The sequence below is a fragment of the Pyrgilauda ruficollis genome, unplaced genomic scaffold (assembly GCF_017590135.1).
Source record: "Pyrgilauda ruficollis isolate IOZ18807 unplaced genomic scaffold, ASM1759013v1 scaffold17, whole genome shotgun sequence".
Taxonomy (NCBI): Eukaryota; Metazoa; Chordata; class Aves; order Passeriformes; family Passeridae; genus Pyrgilauda; species Pyrgilauda ruficollis.
In genome coordinates, this window is record NW_024515875.1 from 6,594,812 (window position 1) to 6,619,954 (window position 25,143).

General features: G+C 45.0%; 1 protein-coding gene across 1 annotated transcript in view; it reads left to right on the forward strand.

The window, feature by feature from the left end:
* The window catches only part of GAP43 (growth associated protein 43), a 52,576-nt gene that overhangs the window by 21,021 nt on the left and 6,412 nt on the right, over window positions 1–25,143 (forward strand). Inside the window, exon 2 of the mRNA XM_041463929.1 lies at window positions 9,171–9,798. Coding sequence (XP_041319863.1) covers window positions 9,171–9,798 — 628 coding nt within the window. The remainder of the gene's footprint in view (window positions 1–9,170; window positions 9,799–25,143) is intronic.

Genomic DNA, 25,143 nt, shown 5'->3' on the forward strand with positions numbered 1-25,143 from the left:
GAATCAATGAAATGAAACTCCACTTTCATCATCTGACATTGCTTTTGGCATTGGACTTCAAATAAGATTACTGTACAACCGTTAATCAGTTAATAAGTTGGAATAGAAGGAATAGAAAAAGATAGTCTGGGTCTTCTCACACTTTTCTGTGAGTCAGCAGTACATAAGAGCTCATAGTGGGGTCAGTGACCTGTCTCCTGTATTTGGCATTTTAAAAGTAGGTCTAACTCTTCCTTTTCTCACCTGTAGTAGTGCCTAAGCAGTGAGGAGATATGGATATCTGTCCTTCTCTGCTTCTACTTTAAACACGTATGAGAAATGAACAGTAAATGTAGGCCAAGAATAATTTCACATAAGGTTTTCTGTAAGGTCCCTGGCATCCAAGACATAAAGTTGCTGTGAAGAATTCAGATTCATAAGACAGGTCCATGCCTTACCCACTGCTTGTGGTGAATTCATACAGAGGCTGTCACAACAGTCCTATCAGAAACCTTGTAGAAGGTCTGTGGGGCAAATATCAACACCTGTACCGCTGAAGTAAAGATGGGTGGAGACAAAGGCCAGGGCAAGCCAGGGGATGCATGAGGGCAATCTCTGGGTCAGTCAAGTCCCAATGGGCATAAAGATCCACAACACAAATCAATAAACTGAGCTTCCATGAAGATCAGATCCAGACTCAACACCCTCATTCTCTGCCTTCCAGCAGTTAGGCTGACATCCTGTCCTGGTGAAACTGAGGCTGGTATTAACAGGGTCAGGAAATCCCATGGAGGAAGAAGCAGAGCCTGTAGGACTATTCCTGGCTGGTTAAGGAGAGGCCATGCCAGTGAGACCTGTTGGATCCATGAGAGCCAGAAGCTGACAAAAGCCAGCTGCCCCAGTGAAAAGATAGAGTTGATACCAATAGGTAGAAGGCTTTGCAATGGATTGCTGCACTTTGGGGATACAATTTCATGGTACACACGGCGTTCAGTTCTGCAGCGGGGTTGTGGGACTGGTCTGTTTGGAACTAAAGCTGAAGAGGCTATGGGACAGGATATCTTAGGCAGAGCTGTTTTAAAGCCAGTTTATCAAATTGTGTAGACCTACAACTCTGTTTTGTTTGGATTTTGCTAAGAGCAGCTCTGATGATTTGAAAGATTGTATGGTGCTCCTCAGGGAATGGGGAAGCTGTTGGCTAAACGTGATGCTTGGGGCTAGGTTCTCTTTCAAGACTGGAAAAATAAAAGACAAAGGTCTGACCAATAGGTTAATGGAGCAGTAAGAAAAGCAGTATTACTTTACTGGCCTTGCTAGAGCCCAATCAAAAGTCCTATCTCTGCTTTCTTCAGCTCACCCTGTAATTTCAGCTGGGATACACACCTTTGTCTCTCCTGAAGTTTAATTGCTGTGTGTGACTGAAGGCACAGGTGGCAGCTACAGGGTTTCACTCCAGCTATAGCTGCAGTTCAGGAGAAGAAACACCTTTTCTTCTTCGTGCAGGTGCTCAGTATAAAGCAGTGGTGGTGTCACAAAGGACAAATCTCACCTGACTAACCTAGTGGTTTTCTGTGATGGAGTGACTACTCCAGTGAGCAGGGGAAGGGTTACAGATGTCACCATTTGGACTTTTGTGAGGCCTTTAACATGGTCCCCAGTGGCATCCTTCTCTCTAAAGTGGCGAGATTGATTTGATGGGAGGACTCTTCGGTGGGTGAGGAATTGGTTGGACAGTTACCTCCAGAGGGTAGTGGTCAACAGCTTGAAGCCCCTGTAGACACTGATGACAAATGGTGACCTTTAGGGGTCTGTATGGGGACCAGTGCTGTTTAATGTCCTCCTCACTGACAGAGACAGTGGGATCAAGTGCACTATCAGCATACTTGCAAACAACACCAAGCTGAGTGCTGTTGACAGGCCTGAAGGATGGGATGCTCTGTATTGCCATGGAGGGAATGGGGTAGGAGAAGGACATAAGCTTCTTCTTCCTGTGGAGGCCATTCTGGAGACCTTGCATAAGCCTGGACTCTGGGGAATCTCAGCAGCTGTCTGCCCAAGATCTCAGGGGAGCAAGTCTGAGCAGGAAATCAGCCTCTGTGCCCTGGGTGCAGCTAGATCAGAAGCAAATATGTCCAGCTCTCACAGGGGCAGGCACTTTGAGCCGCCAGAGGCTATATAACAATTCCCTAAAAAATTTTGTGCAGTCCAAAACTAATAAAAAGGGGGGGAAAAAAGAGACTAGGAGACAAAAGGTAGGGAAGGACAGACATTGATAATTCTGGGTTTCATTACCTGCTCATGGTCAGCAGACTATGGATTCAGAGTCTGAAGGTGCTACGTCAAAATAGTGCACATAGCAGCAACCATCCTTGCCCAAGCTGCCCCAAACCCAAACAAGCAAACCACACAGTTTGAGCTTAAAAAGGTAAAATTTCTCTTTAGTCCAGTGACATGCAAGCTTGCATTTCTATCTAAGCACATCTGCATCAAAAATAATCTGTTCTTTGAATGGACTTTTCTAATCAAATCATAGTTCAAGGGAAATTTACCGCTTGGTCCTTCTGCTGAATTTCTTCAATCTACTATTTTGGTAGTAGATTTACACTGTCAGCTTGGATACCTTCCTGCTTCCTTTCCAGGCTTTGATCCCTTAATTTGAATGCCTGCTGACTGGTTCCTTCTGGAGTGACACAAGTATTTCCCTCCAAAAAGGAGACTAGACACAACTGTCAGTACAGTATGCATGAGGATCCAACCCCAAGCAAGAGCACAGATGTTGATTATGCCAAACACTCAAGACCTTTGACACAGTCCCCACAGATCTTGTGCCCTGGAGTGCCCTCATACACTTAGGCCACACCCCAGGATACACACAACCTTGGCATGAACTGTAAGAGCACCACCTTCTCAGGTTCCAACCCAGTCCTGTCTCTGAGACTCTGGGTGCTTTAAATTGAAAGAAGAATGAGTGCAGCCTGTGCCCCACAACCATCAAAGTGCTCCATAGAGCCCAGACCAGACCCAAGGCAAATGTTTTCCCCTGTGAGCTTCTCTGCTCCAGAGCCATGACCATCATCCTGAACATCATCCACTTTGTGTCCCCTTCATGGGCAAGGCTCTACTTTTTTTCACCCGGCCTGCAAAGGCAACATAAGCAGTAGTGAGTGCCTTTTTCTATTTAACTGCTGGAGTTGTTGGAACTTCAGGGTGGTAGAGGACACTGTGGTTGACCACCATCTTAAGAGAAACAGGGTACCAAACAGAAGGGAGAGTCACAAAACAGCTGAGGAGAGTATGGATTTATTGAGAAGGCTCACTAGAAATATCTAAATAGGTCTAACTTAGATTGTCTTCTACCTCTCTTTGCAGCCACTGTACACAAGTGAATAACATCCATCCATCTTCTTGACTATCACCTTATTTCTATCTAGGCACCATAAAATAGAAGGGAGTTTTCCTACATATCTTGTAGGAAAGGATCTTGTAGAGGAAAGGGTGGAAACCCCATTGTTAGAGGATTTGAAACTGGAGAGCTGAAACCCTCCCTGCTAGTTATACCCTGGGGAACAATCCTGCATAGGCCTTCGAGGGATGAATTAGCCTTTTCTTTCTCAAGGGTGTTTTACCCACCATCACCATAGTCATCCTGGGAGAATAAAGGAACTCTGTTTGTTTCCTCACCGTGAAGACAGGTTGTGCTGACAGGTGCCATCCTCTAGCCAGGTGTCTACACACCATTTAACTGGGTTTAAAAAAGCTGTTCTGTGTGCTAAATTGCTTCCTCACTTCCCAAAGCGTGAAAACCTTTTCTCTCTTTCACGTGTCCATGCTTCGCTCCTTCTGGGGAGACAGCTGGTTGTTTTTTTTAATACATTCTGCTCCTTAAATGCCGTCTCTGAGACAAATCAGGTCATGTGGAGCCAAGCCCATGAATAACGCTGAGGTGACTCAATCCTGGGAAATCACTGGGAGTTGGATGCCTAAATTTCTTTGTGAGTCTAGTAACATCAGTAAGAACATACATTGTGCTATAGTCAAGAACAGAGCATGGGCTGAGATGCACCTTAACCCCACAAATAGCTCAGATGCTTGAGTGATTCAGCACTAGTTCACCTAAATTACAGAAAGAAAGGTTTCCACACGTACTTTAGCACAGGTGTCATGAGAAAAGAATGACTTTTCTTTTTTTTTTTTTGTTTTGTTTTGTTTTGTTTTGTTTTGTTTTGTTTTTTCCAATAATGATCAGGTGTCATATTTCCCTTGGGTGAAATGGGTGGAGTGTGTTGCCAATAAAGTGTCAATGGTCCTATGGATGTCCAGGCTCTGGCCAGTATTGATGTCTTGCCTGGTGAAAGGTGTGTAAGTCCTAAATCTGGGCTCCCAGCACACCGTTTTCAAAGTACTGGGAGATGGCCACATGCATCAAAGGGCTCTGGGATTTGGTGTCACGTTGAAGAGGAGCTCCTGACTAAGGACAGAAAGGAGCAGGATACCAGGGTGATGGCTGAGCATATAGCGTGGCGATGGCATAATGCAGCCTGATGCTAGGATGAACGTTAAGGAGGTTGATACATGCTACATATTGGAGGGAGGAGAAACACCAGAAAAGGAGAGCTAGAAAGAGAAGCAGAGGAAGCTGTGTAATAGTCATACATCTTTCAGTGAAACAGTAAGTTCTTTCTTGGTCCCTTCACCCCAGCATTCAGAATACAAAACAATGTGATTATTTTTTCCAAGGAAGGGCAATGAGGTACACCATGAGAGACAAGTGGACTAACAGCAAGCAAGGACCAAAGCACTCAGTTCTCTCCTTTTTTTGCCTATATGTGGCTGCAAACACGTGGAACATCTAGAAAATACCTAGGTTCTCCATTTCTCCTTTCCTGAAGTACCAGCACAGGAGACATTTAAAAGAGTCTGGAGGTTATAGTAATACTTCCTTAATTCTTTGCCATAATTTGGCACCCTTCCCCCCAGTAAGCTGTGAGTTTGGAGGTGGAAGGTGTAAAAGCAGCCAGAGAGTAGAAATCTTCTTGTCATGGCTCCAGGAAATTTCTACATTCCTGGTACCTAAGAACTAACCTCTGCCCTATCTGTGATTTAACATTAATTTATCTCCTACTCTCTCACCTACATGATAGAAAGGAAATTCTCACTTACAGGAACAGTCTGCATGGGAAGGGATGTCCTAGAAACCTGGAGGTGTGGCAGACAAGCAGATGGAGATGGTGAGAGGATCATCCCTCTAGGACTGGAAAGATGCTATGGACTGTGTAGATAGAGACAGAAATGTGTGTTTCATAAAGGCAGAGCTTTGCACACTGGCTTCATTGGGTATGTGAAGATGGTTTAAATAAAGAAATGGACATGTTTGACTATATCCTTTTATAGATCCCTTTAGCCCTTCATCCACCTGCTTCAGTGATACAATTTTGCCATTACAGGATCTATGATTTATTTAAAACTAAATGAAACAGAGGACAAGTTGCTCTGTGTAAAATGGCAATAGATTGCATGTACCCTAGCAGCATCATGAAGAATATGTCATTATTAAGCATTAGTGTGAGTTTACTTTATACATAAATGTGTAAATGAAGGGGAGGGAGGTGATGGAATACTAATATCTGAAACTTATCCCTACCAGACCTGATTCCTGGCTGAGAACTCTAGATTCCATGCAAACACTAGTAATAAGAGTCACTTTATTCCAGCCACAATACTACAGCCAAGATGTCATGAATGCTTGGGAGATAGATAAGACAGACAGATTTCTTGTTTTCCACTGAGATGGTTTTGAATGCATCCTGGCAGGGCTGACTCACCCTTTTAGCTTTCCAAGGAAGACAAATTGCTTTCCAGGAGCTTCTGCTGTATACAGGTTATTTTTGAGCGTTTCCTTAATTAAGGTTTATCTGCTGTGCACATAATCCACAGATGAAAAGCCCTTGAGGCTTTTTTTTTGTGTGTGAACAGAAGTTTCCCCCTGAACAACCTGTTTCTCACCCAACCCATTGTTACACAACATGACACACATACTTTATGGATACCGTGTCCTACCCCAGAAGTAGCTGCAGGCCAGTAGCCTGAAAAAAAAGTAATTTCAAATGCCTGGGATGCTTTATTGGGGAAGGACTGAATAGAAACAGGATTCCTGAGGGCCACAGTTGGCAAAGACAAACTATTAGTACATTTCTTCAATTCAGGATGTTGAACTCCACCTCTGCCCCACTCTCATGTTTCTTATCTTTTGTATCTGAAATTATGCTGAAAGCACCCTACTGGAAACACATTTTGCAGTTGCACAACTTGGGATCTGGCAAGGACTCAATTGGATGCCATCCCAACTGGGAGAGGAGGACTATGATGTCACTTGGATAGCAAAGGAGCCTTTTAGAAGCTCTGCTGTGCTGTAGGTGCAGGTGGGAGGTTTTGGTCTGACCTCCCTGGAGAGAAGTGCTCTCCCATTCCCTGCCAGGTCAGGGGCTGACAGGGATACAGGGCCAACTCTGTGCCTCACTGTGCCCTGGGCTCTGGCTAGCAGGGGAAGGAGATAAACCTTTACAGGGCTGCATAGCCTGGGTAACAGGGCAGCTCCTCTGGAGTCAGAAAGTCAGGCATGCAGCAGTCCATGACCTGTAATAGCTGTCTTGGTTGGTGTAGGAAGTATGTAAGATATGAGAACAACAAGGCCAGTGGCAAGAGAGATCTCCCTTCAGTCAATGTTTTTCTTGTTTGCCCAGGGATTAACAATTCCGTCACATTCACTAATGGTTTCACAGGAATCAGGCATGGGGACTGGACCCTTAAGGCCTCATAGTTACATCTAAATTGTCTTTCCAGTCTCCCAGTCTTGCTGCTGTTTGAGACTAGCCTCAGTCCTTGGGGAGAAGGAGTCAAAGCTACAGCATTTAAGCATCCTACAGTTCTCTGAAGGAGTACCAGTCTATTTTCACGTTGCTGTGGCTACGGTGTAATGCTGGCATATCCAAGATCTCCTTAAACCAGCTAGTTCAGGTATTAGCAGCTAGGTTGCCACAGCAACACAGGACTTACTGCAAGCTGCAAAACTTGTCTAAGGAACAGGATGGATGAGCCTGTGTGGAGCTGCTGTGCACTATCTGGCTAGTTTAAACATACTTCCAATTTGTTTCCACCTCCTTGTGCTGAAGTAGGCTGAAAAGCTTACCCAGATGCTGAAAAACAGTATTGAGCTAGCTATGCAAGACACATGAATGGTTGCAGCCTGCTGGTGCCTGTACTGCCTTTGCATGTAACCATCACCTGCTCTCTGACAAGCTGAGACAAACACGAAAAGCCCACTTTCCATATTGTGTCATTTAATGCACTTGAGGAAGTGTAGACATAATGCTCACTCTGTGATTGGTGCTACAACCATTTTGTCCCTGGGCATGGTCAGGAGCAGAAAAACTCCTTGAGCAGAATTCTGTGTATGAATCCCATTTACATATTCATTCACAGCCTTTTTCAGCCCCTACATAAGAATCCTGTGCCCCTCCCATCACACTTTTTGCTGTGTACAGACCCACCCACGTCCCTGCACAGCTGTGGCCACAGGGTGGCAATTCTCCTTGATAGTTTGGGGCTGCTCACTCCTTGGCCACCATACCCACTTGAGGAATGATGGGCACCAATGCTAGGGTGAGGGATCTGTGCTCACTGGGGACCCAGGGGGACATAGTGGGCACCACCTCTGGCATGGCAGTGGACACCAGATTGGTTCCCTGGCTGAGCATCACTTCCACGTGTGCTTGACCCTGTCTTGTGCTGTGGAAATGATCACTTCCATTCTGTTTCCCATGAATTGCTGCTGCTGTGGCCACTCTTCTTTCCTCCTCTCTACAGTAATGATGTTTCCAGTGGCGCGTTTGCACATTGCAGTGGCTTCTTCTCCCTTCTTCATGCCATGCTTTTACTGAGCGTGTTTTTAGGTTGTCCCCTCTTTCTTCTGGTCTGGAGCCTTTCCCTAGATGGCACATCCCAGTTGCAATGGCCAAAGGTATAATTCCCACTTCCCACGCAGGAGTAAATGCTTCTGTCTTTCCCAGTCAGCTTGTTTTCTTTGTATTGTGACTTGAGCCAGTGATGGAAACCAGGTGCAAACAGCAAAGAGGTCAGTGGCTCTGCTTCCAGTCGGTCTTTTGAGTGCTTCCCAATGGGACTATTAATAGAACAGTGTCCTTTCATCAATATGCTGCTGAGCTGTTACTTGCCCAAGGCCTGCTAAATTATTGGGGTGAAGCATGATCTGTCCTGTAGATTCAGTGAAGGTTTATAAGCTGAGCATTATCTCTCTTCAGCAGACCAGTGTGAGGCACAGGCTCTGTTTTGGTCCCATTTAAGACTTTAATGCACGATTTAAGTCTAAAAAACACAGGGAATGCCTGTTCTTTGTTATAAGGCTGAATTCCCCCATCAGTCAGAGAAATAATAATAGTCAGCTGAAATTGGAAAGAGTGATAATAATCTGCCTATTAATCCTTTAGTAAAACCATGAGTGGAGAGCAAAGGCAAAGCACTTGGAGCGCTTGCAGGCAGGGCTTTTGTGAGGAGTGCATCCTGTGAATATCCGTGTGTGTCTGACAGCACAGAACTGCAGCGGGGTGCGCAGCAATCCCATTCTCTGCTGGCAATCCCAAGCCAAAAACTATAAAAGACAAAGCACTTGGTGTCATTAGAGTCACACACCTGCAACACAAGGTGTCATTAAAAAGAAGCACTGACATGAAAGCAGAGGTGGATTGGAAGGACTGTGAAAATCTCCCTCAGGAGAGTGTTTTGAAAATAAGTAGGGGAAAAAAATTGGTATATTTCAAAATGAATGGGAAAATAAATCATGGGAATAGAGACAAGCCAGCTGGTGAAAGCCTTTCCATACAGCCAAGGTGGTCTCAGCATTGCTGACAGAGATGATGAGGTGCTTTAAATTTCTATTTCAAACCTCTGGCTGGAGGTTTGGCTGGAGACCTCTGTCTGTCCAGCCTTAGGATGAAATAAGAGCCACCTGGCTCCAAGCCCATACCAAATGGAAGGCTGCTTTGAAACTTTTCACTGGTAAGCAGGAGAGGAAAGTGCGATATTCTCAATAAAATTAGAGCATCTGCTACACCTGAGGAAATCTTACTTATCTCCCTCTTTTCTCTTCTGCCCTCCTCCCTTGTTCTTCTTCAAAGGTTGAAAAAAATGAGGACGGAGACCAAAAGATCGAGCAAGATGGCATCAAACCAGAAGATAAAGCCCATAAGGCAGCCACCAAAATCCAGGCCAGCTTCCGCGGACACATAACAAGGAAAAAGCTCAAGGGGGAGAAGAAGGGAGATGCCCCAGCATCTGAGACTGATGCCGCCGACAAGAAGGAGGAAGGCCCTGCTGGCGGAGCGACTGAGAACAAAGAAAGCGAAGCTCCTGCTGCCACAGAAGCAGCCGCCGCTGACAGTGCCCAGCAGGAGGAGGGCAGCAAAGACAGCAGCGCGCCAGCGGAGGAGAAAAAAGGAGACGGAGCCGCCGACACGGGCTCAGAGCAGCCAGCCCCACAGGCTGCCACTCCTGCTGCCTCCTCAGAGGAAAAGACCGCTGCTGCCGCTGCCCCCGAAAGGGAAAGTGCCACTAAAGCTTCCACTGATAACTCGCCATCCTTGAAGGCTGACGAAGCCCAAGACAAAGAGGAGCCTAAACAAGCCGACGTGCCTGCTGCTGACACCACTGCCACCGCCACCCCTGCCGCAGAGGATGCTACTGCCAAGGCAACAGCGCAACCCCAAATGGAGACAGTGGAGAGCAGCCAAACCGAAGAGAAGACAGGTGAGTGGGTGCCTCCCTAGGGAACTGGCCTCTCCAGAAATGGATACCTCCCTCCATCTCCTGGGAGCAACAGCTGGTGTGGGGACTAGATTAAGAGTTAACAAGAGAATCCACTTGCTAGTTTTTTTGGGGTGGGGGAAATTAATTTTTGCTTAACACCCTCTTTCTTCCAATCAGCTTTTGGAAATACTACAGCTCCTGCTGAGGATCCTGTTCCTCTAGGTGGAGGTGCCATCAGCACTTTTTTCCCTGGTGGCAGGAGAGTGTCTGCCAGCTGGGAGGCTTGCGGGGAGAGCTCCCCAAGCCCTGCATATGCTAAAGATAGTGATGAACCTTTTCAGTCACACTAGCCTGGACAGCTCCAGTGGGGCAACTTGGCCAGGTCATTGGAGGCTTCCAGCTTTAGCTGAAAATCTCACAAGACAAAAGCTCTCTCATACTGTAGGAGACCTTGCTGGTGGGATGGTCTTGGAGTCGAAAGGGTCTTTCTTCCATCTGCTTGTGTATGGATGAGATTTTTAGTACAATCACATCCTAGTCAGTAACATCTTATTATCAGCAGTGCTTATCGTTTCACCCACACCCATACTTGCAGGGTTTCTACTGCATTCTACTTGGATTACCTCTGCCAGGCAAGCTTGCATTAAGCTTTTAGATGTGTCAGCTAATTCAGATAGGGGTAGCAAGAGAATCAGATAGGGAAAGGAAAGATTAAGGGCCCTGACAGCTCAGTGAAGAAAGGAAGAAAGGAAGAAGTCCTCTAGGAGATGGAGAAGTCCTCTAGAGAGGAGAAGTCACTCTAGGAAGTGTTTTCAATTCCTCATTGTTGACCAAGTCTGCTTAACCAGTTCCCCCAGGAAGGGGTGAAGAGTTTTGAGAGGCAACAGTGGACATTTTTTGACAAACCTATAACATTTACAAGCCATAAAGAAGAATTTATTATAAATTGTGATGCTGAGCTGAGTAGAAAATGCCTCAAAGATCTGAGAATATTTTTCTCTCTTGTTCTTGACCTTTCTTATTTTATCAAAGAAATAGAATATAAACAAAAAAAGAAAAGGTAACAAAAGAGGAGGTAAGCTCTGCATGAAACTCAGTTAAGAGGTAGTACCAAGCAAAACTGGCCTCCACATTCATGAATTACTCTGCTGTACAGGGCAGCCTGCATTCATTAGCTTGTTGGGGAAAAATGTTGCATATCACCTTGATGGTCATAAACAGCCTGATGTAAATTCTAGAGAGCCTCAGCACCCAGTCTTGTACCTACAGGTGTTTCTCCATAATTTCATTTGGCCCACTACTCTTCCACAAATTGCACCTCCCACTCTCCAATTAGGCTTCCAAGCTTCATAGCTAAGCTGGGGCTTCAGGCAAGTCTATTCCTGCTCAGCAAAAGTGGACAGATAGGGAAGAACAGATATCCAAAAGGACAGATTAAATACTGGGAAAGGAACTAATGCAGGACATTTGTGATTTAAGGGGTGGGCAAGGGGAGAAGACTTCAAGAGCGTGAGTCTGAACTGATTGTACATAACTACAAAGGTTTGCTGGTTTTACTTTTGCTTATTTAGAAGTTTCTAGAAATAAGCCTTGAAATTGAATTGTCTAGATTTGCTTTTTGTTGTCCAAGTCTCCAGCCACTTGTTCTTTATATGATGTGTTAGGTGGCAACATAAATGTCATGTGATTAGTGATATGTGAGTTGCTATGTTGCATGCTGTACTTGTGTTGGTTTTATACTTGGGCAAAGGTATAAACATCAATGGCAAGAATAGGGCAGTGTGAATCAGTGTTTTGTGGTCCTCTATACACAGGATAATGAATGCTAATTCCCTGTTATTTAATACCTGGGATGCCTTATTACTAAGCAGTAATGATTCTGCTTTGAATTGACATTCCATTTTTATTTAGATTAATGTGCTCTAAGGGATGGAGGTAGGACATTTATAGTAGCAATCTATTTGATTTAAATTTTCATTTATTTTACCTGTTTTGAGTCGTCACTCATGGTAAAATGGTTTAATTCTACACAATATTCTGAATAATTTTCAGATATCCTCCCCATGCTCATGTTGGTTTTAACATCATTTAAAGTGGCCAACCATTCACAGACACATCATTTGAAGTGGACATTTAAAATGCACAGTTTAATATGCATTTGCACATGATACTATCACTTATGTAAACATCTAGCCAACAGAGGAAGCTGGAAAATCTACAATCAAATATATATTTAAAAATGAGTTTTCAGCGATTGAGTGTTGAAGACCAGTATGTGCATCCATTTATACTTATTCAGTATGCATGCAGTAACACTCAAGCTTAGCAATGTTTGCAGAAAGCAAACATGAAAGGTGCGTGGCCAGAGTCAAGCTGATAGCCTCTTTAAAATGTTAATGAATATAGATTTTTCTTGAATTCCTATTCCAGTATGATATCAGTCTTCCAGTCACAAACCTGAACAGCTGGCTAAGTGACCCCAGAGTCATCCAAGAAAGAAATGCTAAAAAGATTAAATAGGTCTCCTTGTACATCTCTCTGAGGATTCCGGGCTGTGCTCTGCAATACAGAATACTCCTCTGAAGAGCATCATCACAGGACAAAAGTACCCACAGACAAATATTTCCTGACAGAAAGACTATGTTTTCTTTTCACCATCTTCCTCCTATTGGTCTCTCATATCTTTAAAGCTCTCTGTCTCTCTTGCTACTTACTCTTTCCACAGACTTAAACATATTTGCCAGGTCTCAACCTTTCTCCCAGTCTTTGCCCAGCAAACACAGCACTGGTGGTTGCTGGTGTGACTCTGATGGTCACTCATGAAAGAGGGGACATCTGCCACTTCAGTGCTCCTTCAGCCCAGGGACAGATCCTCTTTCAGCTTCATCTGTCCCCTTGGCCTTCAAAGGTCACCTCTTATCGTTTCTGTGATCGAAGACTGGAACAGAAGTGTGCAATGTCAGGCTGCCAAAAATAAATCGAATTGGCTCCTGGCCAGTGTCATCAGTTGGCTGGTTGCCATGGCATGCTTGGCTGCTACTACCCTGAGGCGTGCTGACCGTGCTGCTTTGGGGTGGTGATGCTCATCTGCCTTGAATTTTACTACAATGGCTGTATCATGCTATCTGTTGATACCTTCCCTGGTGCAAGCACAAGCAAAAGGCAAGGGCATTTCCTTCGTACCCAGGAGGGATTTTTGCCTTTATCTAAGGGCAGGACAGAAAAAGATAGGGTGTGGGGAAAGGAATAACTAACCTGATAAAGACAAGAGCACAGTTTTTAATGCTCAGTATTTCTGGAGAGGGGACTGGTTTTTTGTGCCAGTCAGTAGTTCCCCTGACAGCCCTCACCTCTCTCCTTGTTACTCAGTTCTACATGCTCTATCAGTCTTTTAGTAATGGCCTAGAAAATGGCTTTGAACAAATGTCCTGTATCCAATGGTACTTGGTCTGGGACCCCAGGCATTCCCAGCTGTACAGCAGGGCAGTTTCTAAGCTATCCTCATTGTATGTAAAAGTAAAAAAGAGATGGATTCCATCGTGGGTAAGTCATGAAATGAGTCAGTGGGCTTTGTTCAGTGGCAATGAAGGATTGATGTAAGGACGATCTCTCAACCCTCTTCATGTCTTTTGGTGGATGGCAGGAATGCCAAGTTCTCTTGTAGTCTGAGCATCTTCGTCAAGACTTAGATTTATAGGTTTTCTTCTTATGATCCAGCTTTTGGCTCTTTCGTGTTGGTATTATGCTTAGATAGGCTCCCTTAGATGCCAACCTACTCAACAGGACAAAATCCAAAACTGATGGGGAAAATTTGTACATTACATATGGATGAGGAAGCGAGACTCGTTTAGTCGTGGTTGCATTGGCTTAAATCCAGAGAGTCTCCATGAAGGTTAGTGGAAAGAATCTGGTAGTACAGCTGTGAAATGAGATCAGCATCCAGCACAGCAGACTGTGGAAGAAGAGGAGCTATGATGTCCTCCCAGGGAGGAGAGGAGGTGAATGTCACACACTGTTAGATTAGTTTTGTACTTCTCACAAGTTTTCAAGTCTCACCTCCAAATTGGGTTGGCTCTCGCATCAAAGCACTCTCAGATTGTCAGGTAAGAATACAAAGCCCAGAAATGTGAAAGAGTAAATTGTGCCTATGGAAACAAACGGATCTTCTTTTGTTGGGAAGTGAAGAATGCTTTTCCTGCTTCGTGAAATAGCTTTACAATGGAGCAGCTTCACAGCTGAAATGAAAAATCAGCCAGGTGACAAGCGCTTTGCATGTAAGCGGGGTAGCAGTTCCCCAGGGCCCTGTATCCTGCAAGCAAGGAGCACTGGGAGGCACCATCTTCCCTTCGCTTTCTCAGAGGGAGCAAGTCCTGTGGATTCTTTTTCATAGTTCACAGTTGAATCAGCTCTTTATTTTCAGTTCAATCCCCATATTGATGGAAGGACAATACTTGCTGCACTTTGGGAGCACTGGCTGTATAAAGATTTGGAAAGGGAGACTGTCTATTGTCTTGTACCAGCCAGAACGTGCAACCTGCACTATGCAAGGGGATTGCAGCTGTGTGACTTGGAATTTCAGCCTTGGCTCACGAGTAGCTGGCATGAGACAGAACCACCTCACTGCCATTCCTGTTTCAAGGGAGCTTATCTCTGCTGCTACACCTGGCAGCCAAGGAAAGCAATGCAAATACAATAGTCTTCCCATGACTGCCCCAGAGGGAACAACTCTAAGCAAGCATGGCAGCATTTTTTTGTGTGTAGTGCTACTCCAGCAACAAAGTAAAGACTATATAAATGCAGTTTAGGTTGCCTGACACATGCTGAAGTACGAGTCTGTGTCTAGTCCCCAGCTGCTCTGAAATTTTAGTCTTTGCATTGCCTCTACATGGGTATAAACTATTTCGCCTATTTCATAGCTGGGTTTGCATTGGTGAGAACAGCCATGTGAGGGGCAGGTTGGAATGTCACAATTTTCTTACACACAACCAGACACAGATGCAGGATTTTCTCCTCTACTGCAGTGCAATACTGTCTCTTGTCCCATGTATGCCTCAGGTCTACTGTTTCCTAATGAGGTGCAATTTGCCCTGTAGAGGTGGGAACTGCACTAGTGGACCAGTGGTAAAGCAGTACTTGACCTTTTTTAATGACATCATAGGTGACATTAAGCATATTTACTGATTAAAAGGTGTGAGCCAACTATGGAAAAGGCCCCTTGAGGAGAGCAGGGTAACCACTCCTTCGTACCAGTTCTTCTGGAACCTCAGTAAGGACTGCATGGACACTCAAGGCTGGTTACTGGAGTCACTGGCTTATTTAGTGAAGGCTGCAAATTATAGGAAAGGTGACAGCAATCTTTCACCCCTTGTGGTTGGCAGCTACAGCTGTTGCTCTTCCAGACCACACGTACAGGTGGCATTGTTTAGGGCAGTGCCTGCCAGTGTCACGGTGTGTGCCATGTTGTACCATAGTCACTCATGCCAACACATGGCTCTACAGCCAAGACCAGTGGTCGAACTCCACCTAGATTTTTGCTCTAAATCACTCTCATTACAATGTTTTTCACAGCGGCCCACTTCATCTGCATTCAGATCATCTTCAGAAAATGCTCCATGGGAAGAAGGCTTTCTGGCATAAATTATAAACAAAATGTCTGCTGAGAAGGGCTCAAATAGCAGACTTTTGGACAGTCTGGAAAGACAGACAATGAAATTTAGCTGATGGCTGTTTGCTGTAGATGCCAGAAGTGCTCTGCACCACTGCCAGTGTAATCTCTTTACACTAGGATCAAGTAGGCTGGACTTTTCAGATACATATGAGCTTGCAGAGTATCAGCTGGGATTTACAGCTCCAGGGAGCTGAAACTCAAAAGTAGAAATACTGTAGAAATCTCTGTGGTACAGATGATTGCCACATGCAGAGGAAAAGGATTTGTAAAGTTCACCAGGTCAGCACAGTCAGATTAGTTAGACATTCCTCAAGAGCTATTTAATAGGTGCATTCATACTGGATTATCAATGTCAGTGCAGTGATCATTTCCAAGCTCTGTGGAAATTTCATGGACTCTGGCAAGGTGAAGTTGCACTCGCAAGGATCCATGCAAATAACTGGTAGAGGAATACAGAAATTGCCAATCTAGGTCAGAGCTAACATCCATTTATTGTACTGCTCTCTGTGGCTAGCACAAAGCACTGCTATGGGCAGATCCAGAGTAAACCACTTCTCTACTGCTGGGACTCATCCCTGTCTTCCACTGTCTAAGATCTGGTTTAACAGGTAAAGCATGATGTATTCTCTCTTTTGATGCTAATATAACTGTGGTGTTATATGGCATATGTGTGTGTGTATGCACACAAAATATCTGATTGAGTATCAACAGTTTTCCCAACTCCAACCAACTGTACAATGGCCATAAAGTTCAGTGACAGATTGGCCACCATTGCCCTAAATATCTTTCTGTACTTGTGCTATGTCACAGAAACAGCAAAATCTTGTGATAGCCCTACTTCATGCCTTTGATTATGGTATATAGCATCATACAGTATGCATTTATGCACAGAGGGCATAGTCTTACAGCCCTTGCTGTTCATCTCCTTCCTGAAGAAAACACAAGCAGTGCTTTCAGCTGCTTTTTATATGAAATTATTCCCATGATTTTTAGGAGCTCTGTTGCTTTTCTCTACACTCCCTTCAAATCTGCAAATCTATTTTATGAGATGGAATGACAGATAGTCTTCACTTAGTCCAAAAAAAGCTGTAACTTTTTACACGTTTCCAGAAGGGCATTATTTCTTCTGTTTTGTTCCTCATCCCAGTCCTTGCACACACCAATCTCCTTCCTTTTCGCAGACAGCTACTGTAGGAGCACAGATGACTGCAATGACTCTTTTTGTAAAGACACTACTGAAATATTTAATTTAGCCATATGATGATCTGTAAGACTGGGCAGTGGCCAAGAGAACCAAGGAAAATGTAAGCAGTGACAGAAGGCTTACAAGTCAAGCCACTGGCATCAGCTCTGTGGGATAGTTTCCACCTCCAGTTCTGGACCTCCAATAGACCTGTGAAAGACCATATTACACAAGCTCAATTTGAACAGGTTTCTAGACACAATATTTCTCAAGGCTATATTCATGCTGTAAGTTTGATTTAAAGAAGGTCTTCCTCATTTCCTAGATTTCATCTCTAGACATCTTTCAGGAAGAAATAGACGAGATATTGAAAATAATGTGTGTGGGAAACCCAAATGCTAGAGAGTACCGCTATCGTGTGCTTTGCTGTTCTTTGAAGAAGAGTCTGGTCTGGTTTTGCAGGTTACTAGAACTGTGACTTTTTTCCTACGTCTGTATTCCCTGCCAAAGGCTCCCTTTACATATCCTTTAGCTCTGATGACCTGTATCATTTAAGAGCCTTGGTTAGATCATCACCAAATGTGAATTGGTGAAATGTTTCTTTTTTCTTTCTGCATCCTTAGCTACATCAGTGTCAACATGGAACATTGGAACAGAGAGGAAAATCTCAGCTGAAGCCCTGGCAGCCAGGAGTCCACCTTGGATACCTGCCTTTCACTAGGCTGTAGTGTAGTCAGGAAAAGAGCTATGGAAAGCTGGACAGGGTCCAGGGATGTAAAGGAAAATGCTGTTCCTCTAATGGTCAGAAAAGTGAGACTCGGTGCTTCATGCAAATAAGTCTCAGATAAAGGTCATAAGGTCCCAATTAGCCAGTGTTCAAAGAATAACAGACTTCCCAGCTGTACCTTGAGGCAATAGCAAATGAGTTCTTCCTTCATTATGAAAGAAAGCAGAAGGTGGAAGACACTATTCGACCTCTCCATCTTCCTTCAGCAAAACACAGTAGTTGGTAATGCTAGTAATGATAACTGGACATTACCTGTAACCTCCAGGGCTTAATGAAGAAGAAAATCTCTCTGACATTTGGAACACCATCCAGATCCCAAAGCTGAACTGGGTGCAGTGGTACAGAACCACAGCTGATAATGCATTGCAGGTACAGGGAAGGGGATAGAAGAGCAGGAACAAGAGCTGTGACCATTATGCAGGAGCATTCCCTAGTGCTGCTGACTTTGACAAAACTGTCTTTGCAGCTGTGAAAAATGTTTCAAAGACTTCACTTGATAACCACTTGAAGAGATAGAAGATGGAATAAAGTAAAAGTAATTTAAAGTTGGGGTGGTAGCAAGTACTTGTAAAAACCTCTTTGATGTTCTTAAAAGCTTGGGGCACACATTTATTTGGAAATGACACAAGTCTCTAACAGGGAGGTGTGAATGCAAGCTTGTGTGGACTGAGTCCATAACGGTCTAGTTTTCAAATTAATATGGGACTCCATTCCCTCACTGGGTGGGTGTGAGCTTAGGAAAAAAAAAAAAAAAAAAAAAAAAAAAAAAAAAAAAAGAGTAAGTATTCCAGTTTAGACATCCTGTGTTACCTATTCTGCTTATGCAAGACTAGGATTTCACCTGTGATTTCAGCCTCAGTGTCACAAGCAGTTCAGAATAACCTCCAGTCATTGGTGCTGAAACAAGGAATATGTCACAGGAGGCCAAACCCTGGGATTGAATTGTCCCCATTCAGATATATTTGTGAGTTGAAGGAGTCTGTCTTAATCTTAGATCTGCTCACAAATGGTCGCTATATTTGTCTCCCTGGAAGGCACTCAGTGCAATCTTGCAACATTGGTCCTCTGCTTTCCCTTGTTGTCAGAAGAGATGGAAATCCCCCACATTCATGGGATGTAATCAGAGGGCTGCTGTGAGTTTATCTTCAGTAGGGCTGCTACAGGTCATAGGAGCAGCAATTCTGTTTGGCCCTTTGTCTGCATTCACAGTCCATTATTCAACAGGTACACCAGGGATCCAGGTGGTGAAAGGAGGTAACTTCTTATTTATTGCCAAACAGTGAGGAGGCACGAGTGTCACCTTGATCTTGCAACTCTGTTCAAACACTGCAAACAGGTTTGGCACCTGCCTTTAAGCCTGTCTTTGGGGTTGAAGTTATGTTTCCACAAAGCCATTCCAGCACTATTGCCAAGCCTTTGTTGGGAGGCTTAGCAGTGTGGCCAAGCATGGTGCCTGTTTGGACTAAGCTTGACCTCTTGTTCTTGACACATCCTCTCCCAAGCACAGCTGAGGCCCACCAGGAAGGCACAGGGAGGAAATGCACAGCACTGCTGCTGAGCAGCAGACTGGTCTCCAGAGACACTAACCTAGCACTGTTCACTGCACTCAATAAAGAGACAGAAAATGAGAAAGAAAATGAGTTTTTGTGCCTCAAGATAGAAACCTTTTACATTGCTGAAGCCAAATGACTATGAGAAAGATGGATGGAGTCACTGGTTTTTACATAGGGAAGAAGAAGAAAATTCCAGCTGCTCCTAACTGATGTAGCATACAACTACTTCTTGGCCTCATTTCTAGCAAAACACATAGGTATGGCTCTGCCAAACAGAAGAGATAAGTCTGATCACAGTTCAAACCACAACTGTGCAGGGCTTCTGAGTCTTGATAGACTGGAATTTTTCTGTGATAATCTTTTTTCATTAAAGGACCCTTTAATTATTCAAACCCAAACATATTATATACCATTACCAGGAATTATGGAAATTTGAGAATGAAGTAGTAAGAAAATCTTTGTCTGCTCTTAGAGTAATTAGCATGTGAGGGTCAGGTCCTCCCTGAATGGGACATCTAGGAAGCTTAAATCCAGTGAGCTTTGTAAGCAAGCCATTGGGCTGCTGGACACATTTTCCCCTGATCCCTCCTGCTGGAGCTATTCCACTTTGTATAAATTATTTATTGTTTGTTGGAGCCAGGATGTGGCATTTGGTCTCCCCTATTCCAGATGAGTGCCCTCACCACTGGTCTACAGAGTCAATGTTTTTCTCTGGCCCAATAAATATTTAATGGTTTATGGAAGTGGAACAGCTCCAGCAGGAGAGGAAGAGTAAGAGAGACGTGTTCATTCACATGGATACCTCACAACATTGCTCTGTGACCAGCAGGCAAGACCCGAGCCAAGCACCTTTATAGCAAATAAAATCAGCAGGAGGAGACAATAAGAGCACAAGGTGGTGAGGTGCCACTTCCTATGCCTCAGTGCAATTTCAGAGCAATGTCAGAACAGCTCAGGCCGGATGAGCTCATGCCTCATATCAGGCCCTCTTCTTGTGACCACCGTTATCAAAATTACAGTGCTCAAGCCTGTAAAATTATGGGCTGCTCCACCCTGGCCAAAAACATGCAACTTCTGCACGTGGAAGTTGTGGTAACTGGCAGCTTCCATGGACCTGTGCGGATCCGGGCGTCATGGTAGACTTTGGCTGCACACAAGATGGTGGAGGAGCAGCTACTGCTCGGTCCCACAGCTGAGTCAGGGCCAAGGAAAATGTCCTTTGATGAGCAAAAGAAGCCTTGTTGCTGCAGACTAGCTCAGCAAAGGGCTGTCTTAGCTCCCTGTAAGGGTACTTTTTATCACCATAGTGGACAGTACTGAGGAGCTGTTGACAACCCAGATATTCCGGCTGCTCCAGAGAGGTGGTGCATCCTGGCTATGGCACAGCTGGCTGTGCACAGGGCATGGGGCTGCCTGGCTGTGCCCCTAGGTGGTCTCCCCAGCATTTGCAGCTGTCCCACCAAGTGCCCTCATGTCACGGCCGAATTCATTATCTGCCTGATGGAATTGTTATTGTGAAAAGCCAATTAAACCGAGATGGCTACTGTGGGACAGCTGCATTGGTTCGTTTGGCACAGCACTCAGAGAGTTCAGAGACTCAACAGTCCCTCTCCAACTGGGAGAAACAGCTCTCAAAACTAGTCAAAAATAAAATAAAACAGAGCTTGCCAAATTTGAATTAAAATCAGAATTACTGATGCAAACTGCTGCCACCTTCACAGAGAAGACTGGTGCTGGCAATAAGAGCACTCAGGAGAGGTTTTCCAGACAGCTCCTTCCTTCCTTCCTGCTATACAACTTGGCTCTTTGAAAATGGCCAGTGCCAGGCTCAGGGCTGCCCTACACCTCCTTTTCTGTGGAGCTGACCACTTACTGGGCAAGCATCACACACCTCTGGTCACAGAGATTTCTTGGGGCAGAAGGGATGACAACACAGCCCAACCCCTGACCTTAAGTCAAACCAGGATGATCTGGCCTTTATATAACGTGCCAGCTGCCTACCCAGTTTTGCAGGACAGGCACTGTGGCTCCTGATCTTTCCATCCTCAGGAAAGCAGTTGTTGAGCAGTCCCAGACAAGGGATTTCAAGAAGAGGGGAGAATTGCTCTGCACCACAAATGCCACTGTGATGTCTCAAAATGGGTTTTTTTTTTCCCCACAAGTGTTTGTAGTTCAAAATGCCTCTTCCTATGTCTGGGCTCTCAAGCCTCCTCCTGATGAAATGAAAAGCAAAGGCTCCCAGGAGTTTCCCTGGGTACAGTGTGAAGCCTAAACTGCCTTCTGGAGAGCAGTGCCTGTCTATTATCCTGCACAAAACACATTGGGATTCTACGGGTGTGCACCAGCCGTGCGTTTGAGAAATACTAGTAATTTCTTTGATGCAAAGAGCTGGTGGTGTTGGTGTTGCAGCTGCTGGGGATAGTTATCAAGAAGATGGCTGTGGAAAGCCTGACAACAGGCATTTAATAATTTTAGCATCCAATTTGCAGAGCCTTGGTGTATGGTGATGGACGGAAACAAACTAATGATCTCTAAATGAAATTTCTCCTTCATTTAAACTCGAAACGGGAGGATGGCAAAGGGAAGAAAAAGAGACATTTTATATCCTCCCCTTGATTGCAATTCCCTGCCTTCAGCTAGATCGATATCATTTCTGCTGGAGATGGAGGCTGCCTCTGGTTTCCATGGCAATGTGGTTGTTGGAGGCTTGCAGGCCCCATGAATCCCCAATTTATCAGTCTTCTAGGCTTTAATAATGGAGACCAGCAGTCAGGCAGCTTATGAATGGCACATGTCTTTTGAGCTGGGGGAAGGGAGGCGGGAGCATGGTTTGTAGTAAGGGCTGCAGCAATTTGTTTTCCTGCCACCGACAGCTGAAGGGGGAGGAGTACGAGGGGAGGAGTGGCACATTAATTCTGGATGCACTGAAGGAATTTCTAGACCATTTTGCCACAATTACAGAAGATTTCCTCCTTTAGCTTCTTTTCCCTAGCCAGTTTTGCTGGGGAAGGGGAGGAGAAGAGCTTCACAGTCAGTCCTGTGTGAGGAGGTGGGAGCTGTAGATGGAGAACCCAAAGGCTCTAACACTCTGGACTTTTCCTTCCTCTTCTTAACCCTCTTTATTTCAGGATCAGCAGTGCATGAATGCCAGCAGTCTGCCACAGTTTCAGGTTCATTTTTATCCCCTTACTGATCCTACCAGCATTGCCAGGCTTCTCAGCAGAGCTGTGAGATGGGCAGACCTCTGAGGACCTGATCTGTCTGTCAAACTTCTGTCACTTGCTGTGCTATTCTCTGTGCATCTGCTTGGCCCCTCCAAATTCAAACCTCCATCCCCAAAGGGCTGTAAGCTTTGTTCCCTGAATTAATTACTTTGCTAGGAATGTCCTGGCTGTAGAACAATCTATCTGTCACTTCAATAAAGTTCAATTTGCCTATACCTATTCAGGGTATTTCCATTTCTTCCTATCTTTCTTCTGATTTCTCCCCTATAATCTCATAGGACTGTTGCTCTAAAGAAGCTAAAGAACAAATGGATGTGTCTTAGAAAGACCTTGTTCCTCTGTCCCCTCACATGCCCTCTCTTTCTAAACCATCCTCCAGAACTTAAACCAGCAAGGGAGAAAAGATGGGTGACACAAAAGAATGCTGTTGCATGAGATAGGGACGTCCTGATTTCCAATACTGTTCCGTCCTGTTCTTGACAGCCAAGAACAGCTGTCAACTGTTACATTCCACAGCTGGAAGGAAGTTAAAACCTCTATATTCAAGCTCTTTGAATCGTAAAGTATTTAAAGAATTAAAGACTACCCCTTCTGGTCTGCAGGATCTATGTGAAATCAACAGGGGCAGGGGAGAAGAGGATTAAAGAACAACTCGTGGGTAATTTTTCTAAGGTTTTCCTCAGGTGAAATAGTGAATGCAGGAGACAGAGGGGCTGGTAGCTTGGAATTACTCCTGGAGGGAGCCCTTCTGGTTCATCAGGACAGCTGAGCACCTGATTGTTCATCATATCAACTCTGATCCCAGCTAATGCTGGGGACACCCTGTGCAAGTCACTTCCCATTTCTGCCCTTCAAGCTCCCTGGTTGTGAAGACCATGGAACCTTGGTAGAGGTCTGTTGAGGTCACAACACTTCTGAGGTCACAGCACCTTTGATGCTGTTTGGTAGGAGGCCACTCAATACCAGTATAAAATATCTGCCTCTAAGGCACTCTCATCCTGAAAGAGCTCTTTTACCTTGCCTTTGGCCACTGTACTACTCAGCCTCCCACCTGCCCACCACTTTCTGGTGCGACAGAGCATCCCCACAGAAGCACTGTGACAGATGACACTGCTGCCAGGTGGGAGCCCTCTGTCCTCTCTGCAGCTGCCTTTGCTTGTAGTGTGACAGTGGCCAAGGGACTGGCCTTGCTAAAGAAGATCTTGCTGTCTGAAAACCTAACCACTCTGGCAGGGCTTCTTCCAGTTGTAGCTGCATTGAAATTGCCCAGTTTTGGGTACAGTAGGAAGGGAGTTTGGGACAAAAGTGCTGGTGATAGACAGCGATAAATGAACAGTCAGCAGTAGGCATGTAGTTTTTCTCAGCTTCCATGTCTGGCATCCACGGATGTGGGAAAGAAACAGCAGTGGAAGAAAGAAAGAGAGCTGCTTCTTTCCAGTTCTCCAGGATGGAAGAATATTTGCAAACGTGGCTCTAACAGGGTTAACACCTCACATTCACAAGGAACATCCTCCCTTTTCTCTCCCCACCCTCTTCCTCCAGCACTCCCTTTTCTCTGGAGACCTCAATGCTCCCTTCCGTCAGCTGAAGTTGGGGAGTTTCCTCAGCAACCCAGCAGCTGGTGTCTAGACACTGAAAGATGCTTTGCAATGGAGCTGTGAGCCTGACTCCCTTGACACCCCCTCCCCACTGCTGCGCACCCTGAGCATCTCTCCCACCATTCCCTCCCTTTCCTCTGCCGCACACATGGATGCCAGTGCAGGCTTGGATTTCCATGGTGGTGCTGGAGGAAGAAGGGCCTGGGGTGGGATGAGAAGGAGTGGAAATCCCTAAGCTGCTTCCTCTTCACCCTGACAAAGTGAAAAGGCAGCTGGGGATACAGGACTGTGTCTGGCTGTCCTCTGAGCATTTAGCAGGATCAGAAAAAGAGGCAGATGTCCAAGCTTGGACCAAAGTTGCCAGCTATGGGACTTACAGAAGTTGTAGTTTTTTGGGTTTTTTCCCTCACTGCTGGGGCAACTGAACAATTCTTATATGGTTCTGGAAAAAGATAAGGTGGTACAGGAATGTAGGAGGCCCAAGCTACCTTGTATTTTGGGGCCATATTAGCATTTTTGTTTCAGCCTTAATGGGCTGACTTGCTTGCTGCTTTCCAGTAGGTATTGGGTGACTTCCCTGGACCTCTTGCCTGCTACTTGCTCTGGGGACATTCCTCCACCACCTTGTTGGAGGGTGTGCCAAGGGTTTGCAGATCTCCCAGGTGCCTTGTGCTCACCAGGACCCTCAGGGCTCACAGGAATCAGTACCATGGGTCTGTCTCTACTTAGTGAGGGATTGACCAAGGATTTGGGAGAAATCATACAAGTCAGTACCCTGGACCAGACACAGCCACTTCTGTGAAAAACCCAATTCCTTAATTTCTTGGTGTTTAGCTGGGGCAGCATAAGTCTACCAGTTTTCAGAAGCAGCAAGTTAGGAGGGTGGAGGATTTTAGCTCTGCATATGATGCATAATAGGGCTGACTGCAATGGGCTAACATGGATCAGGAAGAGAACTGTGTAAGCAACAGCTCTGAACCTGAAGTGTGTCTTGTTTCAGCAGTCTCAGACCTACCATCGTCTGCCTGGAATAGACTTCTGGCTGGCTAGAAGGACAGATGGATCGGGACAGATGAATCAAGCTGTGAAGCCTGGATCCAAATCTGGATCCAAATGTCATTAAAACTAGGAGATGCTCAGGGCAGGGATTTTAAATGAGGCTTTCCAGTGCTCCTTATCTTAAAAAAAATAAAAAAAAAAAAAAAAAAAAGGAAAAAAAAAAGAAAAAGGAAAAAAATAGTAGAGTCATCTCTGGGTCACGTGAGATCTGCTTTTAAGAGGACAGTAAAGCCAAGACTAATATTTGGGAGCAGAGTGATAACTGGATGAGGA